This window comes from Hypanus sabinus, chromosome 3, assembly GCF_030144855.1.
Source record: "Hypanus sabinus isolate sHypSab1 chromosome 3, sHypSab1.hap1, whole genome shotgun sequence".
In the NCBI taxonomy this organism is placed as follows: domain Eukaryota; kingdom Metazoa; phylum Chordata; class Chondrichthyes; order Myliobatiformes; family Dasyatidae; genus Hypanus; species Hypanus sabinus.
In genome coordinates this window covers 94,422,949-94,435,574 of record NC_082708.1, presented here as the reverse complement: position 1 = coordinate 94,435,574, position 12,626 = coordinate 94,422,949, and the positions used below count along the sequence as shown (strand labels likewise).

Sequence of the window (12,626 nt, the reverse complement as noted above, 5' to 3'; positions counted from 1 at the left end):
CCACTGTCACACTTGATAGGTCCTATTCTTTCATGTCCTATCCTCTTGCTCTTCATATACTTGTAGAATGCCTTGGGGTTTTCCTTAATTCTGCCTGCCAAGGCTTTTTCATGGCCCCTTCTGGCTCTTCTAATTTCCTTCTTAAATTCCTTCCTAGTAGGCTTATAATATTCTAGATCTCTAACATTAGCTAGCTCTCTGAACCTTTTGTAAGCTTTTCTTTTCTTCTTGATTAGATTTATTATAGTCTTTGTACACCATGGTTCCTGTACCCTACCATAACTTCTTTGTCTCATTGGAATGTACCTATACAGAACTCTACACAAATATCCACTGAATATTTACCACATTTCTTCCGTACTTTTCACTGAGAACATCTGTTTCCAATTTAAGCTTCCAATTTCCTGTCTGATAGCCTCATAATTCCCTTACTTCAATTAAATGCTTTTTCAACTTGTCTGCTCCTATCTCTGTTTACACTCACTTTCATTCTTGACTGCTACTCAATTATACCTCAGCCTGTTGTTTCCATTGATACAGCAATTTCAATGACAATGAAACTGACAATGTTCAATTTCTTCAATTCAGCCATGTACAGCGAAATGGACTCTTGTTTTTGATTCCACTTATGAAACCTAAAGCATTCTGTCATCGACAATGGTGGTGGTTCAAATGTTCCTTTATTAACTTCACAATATCAGCAAAGATCATTTCTGCAGGTTTGGTTGTAGCAGTCAAACTTCAAACCAAACTGGATGCCTTTAAACCCAATGAATTAGGCAGTGCGGCAAATGGCAGCAGTGGCCTTTTGGATCTGGTGCTACTTTAATTTAGTTTTTTAATTTAATTTCAAGGCACAATTAAGGTTTAGGGCAATGGATAACAGAGCGACTATCTACCATCACCAGATACTGCTACAATACAGAGATTGCCCAAAACAAACCTTCATGAAAACCTGCTAGTTAGATTGCATGACCTCGGTTTGCTGAGGGAATCGGGCCTGCAGTCCTCGGAATCGCCTGATGCCTGTGGCCGGAGGTGGGGACGTCGTAAGCGGTGGGCGTGGAAGTGGAAGTGAGGCGAGCGGGTAGGAGTTCGTGCTAAGAAAAAAGCAAGCCCTAGTTGGCCGGCTCTCCAGTCCATTCTGCTCTCCAATGGACATTAATTTGGACTACATCTGTGGCAATGAAATACTCAGTGGGAGTACAGAAACGGACGGAATCCCGGGGGCCACCATTCATCTGTTTACTTATGTAACAGTTTTTCCCCCAAGCCATTGGACTACCAACCTACTGCCCTCTGCTGTGCCTATTGTCTTATTTATTATTTATTGTAATGCCTGCACTGTTCTGTGTACTTTTTGCAGTCCTGGGTAGGTCTGTAGTCTAGTGTAGTTTTTGTGTTGGTTTACATAGTTCAGTGTGGTTTTTGTATTGTTCATGTAGCACCATGGTCCTGAAAAACGTTGTCTCGTTTTTACTGTGCCAGCAATTATGGTCGAAATGACAATAAAAAGTGACTTCACTTGACTTGAAAATTGGTACTTGTTTCTCAGTGGCTGTTTCATTTGCTTCAAAATACTGTTTAATCAGCTCAGTATACACGAACCAGGTACCTGTTGAGCAATTGAATGCATCAATCTTTCTTATGAAGCCAGCAATTTCTGATTTTTAAAATGTTTGTTATCATCTGATACTCACTTTTTGTAACCTGTGAATCCTTTTATTCTCTGACTTTTTTAAAACCTGATCATGTCTTTCCTCCTGAAGAATATGTGCTGCCCTTATTTTTTTTAATTCAACTATTCTTTGCTGCTCTTCAGCAGGTCTACAACTCCTTAATAGTTTGATTTAAGGCTAATGTGCCTGAAGCTCTCCAGGAGTAGACTCCTCTTTTTTAACCATGTGACTATACGGTAACTTGGTAGTCTTGAAAATAAATCCATGGTCTTGATGGTTCATGTTTTAGTTGAATTATCAGATGTTGATGTTAAACTGATGCTAAAATGTAGGGAGATCACATATGCAAGTAGGATGATAGAGTTATAATAGTAAGTAAGTTTAGCTTCCCAGATATTGGCTAGGGCTGTCTCAATGCTAATGGTTTAGATGGCGTAGAGGGTAGAATGTTGTTAAGTGTGAAACACTATTTCCTCCGAGGGATCGAGGCCTGATAAGTGGTTGGTCTGTGAGTGGGGTCTCTAGTTAGGACCAGTTTCAAGATCGTCATGGAAAAAATAGTCTAGTCTTCAAGTTAAAGTCCTAAACTAGGAGAAGGCTAACTTCTGTAGCATCAGTTAGGAAATCTCAAAAGTTGTTTGGGGCAGGCTGTTTGCACTTAAAGGGACATCTGGTAAGTGATAGTTTTTTTAAACAGAGGTTGGAAGAGTTCAGAGCTGGCATGCTCCTGTTTGAGTGAAAGGCACAGCTGGGGAGATTAGGGAACCTTGGTCAGTGAGAGATATGAGGATCTGATCCTGAAAAAGAGGTAGACATATGTTTTGAAGAACACACACAAAACGCTGGAAAAACTCATCGTCAGGTAGCACCTGTAGAGAGGAATAGAAAACCCATATTTCCAGCTAAGACCCTTAAGCAGTACGTTCCCTTCCGTAGATGTTTATTGCCCTCCATATATTCTACCTGACTTGTGCTCTTCCAGCATTCTGTGTGTGTTGCTGAAGAATTCCATCATCTGCAGAATCCCTCGTGTGTAGACATATGTCTTGTATAGGAATTGTGGGAGGACACAAGACGTAAGCTGAGAGGACAAGAAAGAGCCATGTGATCTATCTGATGGAAAAGTTGAAGGAGAATCCACAAAAAGTTCTGTTAATGTATTAAAACATCAGCGTGGTAATCTGTTAGTGGAGCAACAGAAGATATGTACAAGATCTTAAATGATTAATTCTTGTATATACCTTGGAGAAGGACTTGAAAGCTCGCAAATTAAGGAAATAGAACAGCCCTTGAAAAATCAGCTTCATGAAGGAGGATATGTTGCAGGTACTGAAACAAAAATGGTGGATAAGTACATTGGACCTGACCAGGAGGTATGAGAAGCAAGCATTGTTGTGATCCTGGCAGAGATTTTTATATCTTTGTTAGCCACAGGTGAAGCACCAGAAGATTTAGGATAGCTAAGGTTGTGTTTTCATTAAACCAACAAATTAAATGCTAGGGAGCCTTACATTATTAGTAGGAAAATTAACGGAAGGGGTTCTGAGAGATATGGTTTATTTGCATTTGGGACGTTAAGGCCCAATTAGAAATAGTTACCATGGTTTAAAATGTGTCTCTTCAACTTAGGAAATACTGATGAATAGAGTACACATTGGAGGATTTTTGAATGCAGACACACAGTAGGTTAAGAGGTTATGGAGGGATAGGTTGAGCTGTCTTCATTAGCTGGATGTAGAATATAGAAGCAAGGCAGTTATTGTACATACTGTAAATATTGAAAATGCTAGTTTGGCCTCAATTGGAGCACTGTTGGCAGTTCTGATTGCCACGCTGTAGGACTGTACTGGAGAGAGCACAGAGGAGATTCACCAGGATGCTGACTGCAGCTGATGATAGACAAATGGAGGGCTATGTAGGAGGGAAGGGCTAGATTGATCTCAGAGTAGGTAACAGGTGGACCAAAGGGTCTGTAACGTGCTGTAATGTTCTATGTTCTTTGTTTTACATTCTGCATTACCGTTACTTTCTCTCCATCCAGAACTGCTCAGTATATGGATTTTAAAGTGGGAACTGAAGAGGACAAATATCGTTTACGTTATAGTTATTTTGAAGGAGGAGATGCTGGAAATGCTTTTGAAGGTTACAACTTTGAAGGTGAATCCAGCAGTGCATTCTTAACAGCACACAATGGAATGCAGTTCAGTACACCAGATGTTGACAATGATAAATACGATGAGGCCAACTGTGCTGAACAGGATCAGTCTGGCTGGTGGATGAACAGATGCCATGCAGCAAATCTTAATGGCAAATATTACCAAGGTAATGGTCCTCATACATAACTACAATGCCACCAGCAATGCAAAGAGACAACATTTCACTAAACAGAAACTTGTAAAGTTAATATTACCATCCTTGCATCAGAGCTCGGAGACTGTGCATGAACAACTAAGTCCCAAATGTACAAAGAGGTAGCAATGTTATCAGCTGGCCAGTGGTGTAGAGGCATCAGCACTGGTCTCAGGTTTGAATCTGTCCAGCTCCTTGCACTCTTTCCACCTGTGCTGGGTTGATCACTGAGCTAGTAAAAAACAGACAAATGCTATGGAAACAGCAAAACTGCTGCCCAATGTGCCAGAAGGTGAGAAAACAAACAATTTAATAGTGTCATTCAGTGTCCTTTTTTGCTGTGCCTCTGGGGTAAAGCATGAACCACCCTTATCAGTGTCAGGGGTTGTGCCAAATGAGCTATAGCACACACTTGTTCTCAGCAGACCACCTGAGGTACAAAATCAGCAGGGGAATTCCAATCTCAGAGGCTTATAAATTCAATGACAAAGGTAAGGAAGAAAGCATGTCATCATAGATCAGGGCCTAGAATATAAAATTTAAGATATTATGTTGCAACTTTATAAAATGCCCGTTAGGCCACACTTGTGATTACTGTGTAGATTTCTGGTTACCACAATATAGAAGGGAGTACAGGGAAGATTAATCAGGATGTTGCTTGAATTGGAGGACTTCAGGAGAACTCGAAAGTCTGGGCTTCGTTTCCCTGGAGACTGAAAGTGACAATAGAAGTGCAGTTAGGGTAAACAGTTTCAAAGGAAGCCTACACGAGTGAATCTGCAGATGCTGGAAATAAATAAAAACACAAAATGCTGGCAGAACTCAGCAGGCCAGACAGCATCTATGGGAGGAGAAAGGAAGCCTAATGGCTTTTACACAGAGTGGTTAAAAGTACTGTAGTTGAGCTTGCTGCCAGGGGAGGTGACAGTGTCTCATTTGCTCCTTTCTGCTGATACCTGCTATGCACCTTATTTTTTTAAGCAGGTGTTCAAAATCTCTCAAAAGCTAAGGTACCCTAAACCTGTTATCCTTGCCTTTTATTCTGACAGGAACATACAAACCCTGTACTCTCCAAATTTCACTTTTGAAGGCCTCACACTTACCAACCTGCCTCAATCCACACTTACAGATCATTTCTGACACCATCAAAATCAGCCTTTCTCCAATTTGGAAATCAGTTTTCATAATCCTCCCTGCAGATTATTAGGGAATTATTACTGAATGCTGTTTACTTTTTACTTTATTTCAGGTGGAATTTATACGGTTGATGAAACTACAGGTGGATATGACAATGGAATTATCTGGGCAACATGGCATGACCGCTGGTATTCTCTTAAAGAGACCACAATGAAAATCATACCATACAAGAGATATATACAATTGAGATCCCAAATTGCACAGGGTCAATTTGACAGAGGCGATATTTAATGGCTTCAAGCATAATTAAATTTCATAGAGAGACATAATATGGCTACTGCATTTCCATTTGAATGTCTTAAGTTTGAAGAGCACTCAAAATAGAAAGATAAACTGTGTTAATCATTATTCTGACTGAAGGTAGAATAACAAACATATTGGATTCCAATTCAAAATCTTTACTCTGGGTTGTTAATAACTTTGTTTTTGTACATTTCGGGAATCTATCATCTTTCACTGATTTGACAACTTTTTGAAGCAAAGTAATAAATCATGCGATTATATCTCATGCAACTCACTGCCACTTTTCTCACTATTGACAACCTTTAGCTGTCTTTAATGATACATTCTTCATTTTGTAACTTCTTCAGAAATAAAAGACTCAGTTATAAATCTTGCCCTCAATTGTGATGACTGATGCAAAAGTTTATTAAACATTTTTCCCATTTGTTTGTTTGCTTTTATTTGCAGTCTCATTCCTTAGAAACCCCACATTTACCCTAGCTACCCTCTTCCTATTTATATGTCCATAGAAACTTCTATTGCCTGATTTCATATTATATTAATATTTCTCTCAAAGTTAATTTTCTCGCTTATGGACCTACTAGTCTTCTAGTCTTGCCACTATATCTGCCCTAGTTTTCAATTTGGCATTATTCTACTTCATTTGTTAACCACAGATTATACCTCTTTTTCATGGAATCCCTCTTTGTGATTGGGATCAACCCTTGCTGAGCACTATAGGCCAGATGATTTGAATATTTGACACTTGTCTCTTAGCTTATATACTCAGTCAGAGAACATAGCACTAAACAAAACAATCTGCACACAATGTTGAACAGATCTTGAAATGTTCAGTGTTACCTCCCTCATACCTTGATAATCACCCTTTGTTAGGTCTGTGAGTTCTGTCTAAAGAAAGCAATGGCTGGAGTTACTTACCACTTTAGCGCAAACTTACAAAAATTAGTGAAAACAGTGAAAAGTAAGCTGCCAATATTTACAAAAAGGAATCTGCCAGAAAACTCACAATAGTTTGGTGCTTACACTTGGCCAGTATGAACTCCTGGCAGCCCCAATGTCTCTCTCTTCTACTGAGAGCGATGAAGCCCAGCTATTAGGCACAATGACATACCATCTTTAACTTTACCTACAAAATTAACTTAATTAGAATATGATGCACCTCACAATGTAGTTAAAATCATTTTGCAAAATAAACAGAAGTATCGACTTGAAGTACAGTATACCAACAACATGTACACATTTATACGTCCAATTACTAAAGTAATTGAATATTCCACAATGTATGGTGGGAAAGGCAACCCGAGTACATTGGCTCAGTTTAGGACTCATTATGAGAATAAGACCAGCTTACACAGTAGCTCTCCCAGTTAAGTATCGAGGTCAGTGAGAGTCAGCATCTGGCTTGTGACAGAGACCACTGGAGAACACTGATCCATGGAGCAGCCAAGAATTTTGAGGAATCCAGAGGAGAGGAGGTGCAGGAAGGATCGTACTACCCAAGTGCCCGCATCCCAGATATTCCCGTGTCCCTACTGCTCCAGAGACTGCAGATCCAGAGTTGGCCTCTACAGTCTCCAAAGATCGTGCTGTCACTGCTGAGGTCTGTTCTTCCCTCCTGATCTTTGCAAGTGAAGAACCATCCATCATCATGAGAATATACTGGGGAAGATATAGAAGGGTGCACACGGTGCAACAAGGGTGTGTGTGTGTGTGTAGTGTGGTTACCGAGTGCTTTCTCTTAAACCCTTAATTAAATTGAAGACATTGCTTATGGACCAAAAGTAATGATCACACTGAATTCTATTGGAATATGGGCACTACCCTTGGCCAAAAATGTCTATGGTGACCATGCTGTCAAATTATACTGATCTCATCGCTCCGCACAGTCTTACAGCCTATTCCCTGCCTTGTTGCGTGTCTGTCGAAATGTGCTTATTGCTTCTGCTTCACGACATCCTGTCAGCACATACAGACATGGAATCATACAGTGTTTCTGCCCATTGAGTCCATGTCAAACTGTTACTCTGCCTAGATCCATTGACCCACACCGAGACCATAGCCTTCCATACCACCCCCATCCATTTACTTATTCACTTAGCTTAAATGTTGCAATTAACTACTTCTGCTGGCAGCCTGTTCCACACTTGCACCACCCTCTGAGTGAAGTTGCTCCCCTCAGGAGCCCCTTAAGTATTTGTATTTCACCTTTCATTCTTATCCTATGATTCATTATAGATAGGGGGTTAAACAGGCAATTCTGTGGACGCAGGAAAGAAAATCAGATGGTCGTTTGCCTCCCAGGTGCCAGGGTCCCGGATGTTTTGGATCGCGCCCAAGATATCCTGCGGTGGGAGGGAGAACAGCCAGAGGTCGTGGTATATATTGGTACCAATGACATAAGTAGGGAAAGGAAAGAGGTCCTGAAAGAAGACTACAGGGAGTTAGGAAGAAAGTTGAGAAACAGGACCGCAAAAGTAGTAATCTCGGGATTACTGCCTGTGCCACGCAACAGTGAGAATAGGAATAGAATGAGATGGATAAGTGCGTGGCTGAGGGATTGAAGCAGATTTCTGGATAATTGGGACCTCTTTTGGGGCAGGTGTGACAGGTTGCACTTGAATCCCAGGGGGACCAATATCCTGGCAGGGAGGTTTGCTACGGCTACTGGGGAGAGTTTAAACTAGAATTGTTGGGGGATGGGAACTGAACTGAAGAGACTGGGGAAGAGGAGGTTGGCTCACAAATAAAGAAACCTTGTAGACAGTGCGAAAGGGAGGATAGGCAGGTGAGAGAGAAGGGATACGCTCAGACCGAAAGCTTGAGATGTGTCTATTTTAATGCAAGGAGTGTTGTGAACAAAGCGGATGAGCTTAGAGCGTGGATCGGTACTTGGAGATATGATGTGGTAGCCATTACGGAGACTTGGATGGCTCAGGGACAGGAATGGTTACTTCAAGTGCCGGGTTTTAGATGTTTCAGAAAGGACAAGGAGGGAGGCAAAAGAGGTGGGGGCATGGCACTGTTGATCAGAGATAGTGTCACGGCTGCAGAAAAGGAGGATGCCATGGAGGGATTGTCTATGGAGTCTCTGTGGGTGGAGGTTAGGAACAGGAAGGGGTCGGTAACTTTAGTGTGTATTTTTTATAGGTTGCCTAATAGTAACAGGGATATCAAGGAGCAGATAGTGAAACAGATCCTGGAAAGATGTAATAATAACAGAGTTGTCGTGATGGGAGATATTAATTTCCCAAAAATCGATTGGCATCTCCCTAGTGTGAGGAGTTTAGATGGGGTGGAGTTTGTTAGGTGTGTTCAGGAAGTTTTCTTGATACTGTGTAGATAAACCCTGAAAAGGAGAGGCTATCAGGCAGAAAATTGAAGGCTTAAATTGGAAACAGATGTTCTCAGGGAAAAGTACGGAAGAAATGTGGCAAATATTAAGGAGATATTTGGGTAGAGCTCTGTATAGGTACATTCCAATGAGACAGGGTGGTTATGGTAGGGTATAGGAATGTGTGTACAAAGGGTGTAATAAATCTAGTCAAGAAGAAAAGAAAAGCTTACATAAGTTTCAGAGAGTTAGGTAATGTTAGAGATCTAGAAGATTATAAGGCTACTAGGAAGGAGCTTAAGAAGGAAATTAGAAGAGCCAGAAGGGGCCATGAGAAGGCCTTGGCAGGCAGAATTAAGGAAAACTCCAAGGCATTCTACAAGTATGTGAAGAGCAAGAGGTATGAAAGAATAGGACCTATCAAGTGTGACAGTGGGAAAGTGTGTATGGAACCGGAGGTATGGAAAAGGATCTTAGTGATTGTAGTGATGACTCACAGCAGACTGATAAGCTTGAGCATTAAGAAAGAGGATGTGCAGGAGCTTTTGGAATGCATCAAGCTGGATAAGTCGCCAGGACCAGACAAAATGTACCCCAGGCTAATGTGGGAGGCGAGGGACGAGATTGTTGAGCCTCTGGCTCAATTCTGGAGGATTAGAGGGTAGTGGATGTTGTTCCCTTATTCAAGAAAGGGAGTAGAGATAGCACAGGAAATTATAGACCAGTGAGTCTTACCTTAGTGGTTGGTAAGTTGATGGAGAAGATCCTGAGAGGCAGGATTTATGAACATTAGGAGAGGTATAATAAAATTAGGAGTTAGTTAGCATGGCTTTGTAAAGGGCAGGTCGTGCCTTATGAGCCTGATTGAATATTTTGAGGATGTGACTAAACACATTGAGGAAGGAAGAGCAGTAGATGTAGTGTATAAGGATTTCAGCAAGGCATTTGATAAGGTACCCCATGCAAGACTTATTGAGAAAGTAAGGAGTCATGGGATCCAAGGAGACATTGCTTTGTGGATCCAGAACCGGCTTGCCCACAGAAGGCAAAGAGTGGTTATAGATGGGTAATATTCTGCATAGAAGTTGGTCACCAGTGGTGTGCCTCAGGGATCTGTTCTGGGACCCTTACACTTCGTGAGTTTTATAAATGACCAAGATGAGGAAGTGGAGGGATGGGTTAGTAAGTTTTCTGATGACAGAAAGGTTGGAAGTGTTGTGGATAGTGTGGAGGGCTGTCAGAGGTTACAGCAGGACATTGATATGATGAACTGGGCTGAGAAGTGGCAGATGGAGTTTAACCCACATAAGTGTGAAGTGATTCATTTTGGTAGGTCAAATGTGATGGCAGGATATAATATTGATGGTATGACTCTTGGCAGTGTGGAGGATCAGAGGGATCTTGGGGTCTGAGTCCATAGGACATTCAAAGCAACTGTGCATGTTGACTCTGTGGTTAAGATGGCTTACGGTGTATTGGCCTTCATCAGTCATGGAACTGAATTTAGGAGCTGAGAGGTAATGTTGCAGCTGGTCAGACCCCACTTGGAGTACTGTGCTCAGTTCTGGTCGCCTGACTAAAGGAAGGATATGGAAGCCATAGAAAGGGTGCAGAGGAGATTTACAAGGATGTGGCCTGGATTGGGGAGCATGCCTTATGAGAATAGATTGAGTAAACTCGGCCTTTTTTCCTTGGAGTGAAGGAGGATGAGCGGTGACCTGATAGAGGTGTATAAGATGATGTGGGGTATTGATTATGTGAATAGTCAGAGGTGTTTTCCAGGGCTGAAATGGTTGCCACAAGAGGACACAGGTTTAAGGTTCTGAGGAGTAGGTACAGAGGAGATTTCAGGAGATTTCAGACAGTGGTGAGTGCATGGAATGGGCTGCCAGCAACGGTGGTGGAGGAGGATATGATAAGGTCTTTTAAGAGGCTTTTTCATGGAACTTCATAAAATAGAGGGCTATAGGTAAGCCTAGTAATTTCTAAGGTAGGGATATGTTCAGCACATCTTTGTGGGCCAAGGGGCCTGTATTATGCTGTAGGTTTTCTATGTTTCTATGACTCTCAGCTAGTTCTACTCTCACCTAACCTTAGAGGAAAAAGCTTGCTTGTTATTTATCCCATCTATACCCCTCATAATTCTATAAGCCTCTATTAAATCTCCCCTCATTCTTCTATGTTCCTGTATATAGGGACCTAACTATCTTATCCCTTCCCTGTAATTCCAGTCCTCGACTTCTAACAACATTCTTGTAAATTTTTCCTGTACTCTTTCAATTATGTGTGGTGCGTGGCCAAGTGGTTAAGGTGTTGGACTAGCGATCTGAAGGTCGTGAGTTTGAGCCCCAGCTGAGGCAGCGTGTTCTGTCCTTGAGTAAGGCACTTAAGCACATATTGCACCCAGCTGAAAATGGGTACTGGCAAAGTGCTGGGGATTAACCTTGAGATAGACTGACTTCCTATCCGGAAGGGAGTCTTGTAATCTCAGTTGCTTCACGCCACGGAAATGGGCATAAGTACCAGCCTGATGAGCCTATAAGGCTCTGGACAGACTTTAACTTTTATTAAAACTTCCTTTCAATCATATTATAAGACCATAAAATAAAGGAGCAGAGAAGTAGGCCATTCAGCCCATCATGTCTGCTCCACCATTCAATCATGGGCTGATCCAATTCTTCCAGTCATCCCCACTCCCTGCCTTCTCCCCATGCCCTTTGATGCCTTGGCTAATCAAGAGCCTATCTATCTCTGCCTTAAACACACCCAATGACTTGACCTCCACAGCCACTCGTGGCATTAAATTCCACAGATTTACCACCCTCTGAATAAAGTAATTTCTCTGCATCTCTGTTCCAAAAGGATGTCATTCAACCCTGAAGTGTGCCTGCTTGTCCTGACTCCCCGACCATGGGAAATAACTTTACCATATCTAATCGGTTCAGGCCTTTTAACATTTGGAATGTTTCTATGAGATTCCCCCCTTATTCTCCCAAACTCCAGGGAATACAGCCCAAGAGCTGCCAGACATTCCTCATATGGTAACCCTTTCATTCCTGGAATCATTCTTGTGAATCTTCTCTGAACCTTCTCCAATATCAGTATATCCTTTGTAAAATAAGGAGCCCAAAATTGCACACAATACTCCAAGTGTGGTCTCACAAGTGCCTTATTGAGCATCAACATTACATCCCTGCCCTTATATTCTATACCTCTAGAAATGAATGCCATCAATGCATTCACCTTCTTCACAACCAACTCAACCTGGAAGTTAAACTTTAGGGTATCTTGCACAAGGACTCTCAACTCCCTTTGCATCTCTGCGTTTTGAATTCTCTTCCCATCTAAATAATAGTTTGTCCATTTATTTCTTCCACCAAAGTGCATGACCATACACTTTCCAACATTGTATTTCATTTGCCACTTCTTTGCTCATTCCCCTAAGCTACCTAAGTCTCTCTGCAGGCTCTCCGTTTCCTCAACACTACGTGCTCCTCCACCTATCTTTATATCATTGGCAAATTTAGCCACAAATCATTGACAAATATCGTAAAAAGCATCACTCCCAGCACTGACCACTGTGGAACTGCACTGGTAGCCGGCAGCCAGCCAGAGTAGGATTCCTTTATTCCCACTCTCTGTTCTCTGCCAATCAGCCAATGCTCCAATGCCAGGAAGGATGTAGAAGCTATGGAGAGGGTGCAGAGGTGATTTACCAGGATGTTGCCTGGTTTGGAGAACAAGTCATGAAGCAAGGTTAGCAGAGCTGGGACTTCTCTCTTTGGAGTCTAGAAGAATGAGAGGGGACTTGATAGAGGTCTACAAGA

At 41.8% G+C, this 12,626-nt stretch overlaps 1 protein-coding gene across 7 annotated transcripts in view; it reads left to right on the top strand.

The window, feature by feature from the left end:
• fgg (fibrinogen gamma chain) overlaps positions 1-5,882 on the top strand; it is an 87,875-nt gene extending 81,993 nt beyond the window's left edge. For all 7 annotated transcript variants that reach the window (XM_059964813.1, XM_059964809.1, XM_059964808.1 and 4 more), the window contains 2 exons: positions 3,721-4,001; positions 5,278-5,882. In XM_059964813.1, the coding sequence (XP_059820796.1) occupies positions 3,721-4,001; positions 5,278-5,456 (460 nt within the window). In that variant the 3' untranslated portion in view covers positions 5,457-5,882. The remainder of the gene's footprint in view (positions 1-3,720; positions 4,002-5,277) is intronic.
• Positions 5,883-12,626: the final 6,744 nt, after the last annotated feature.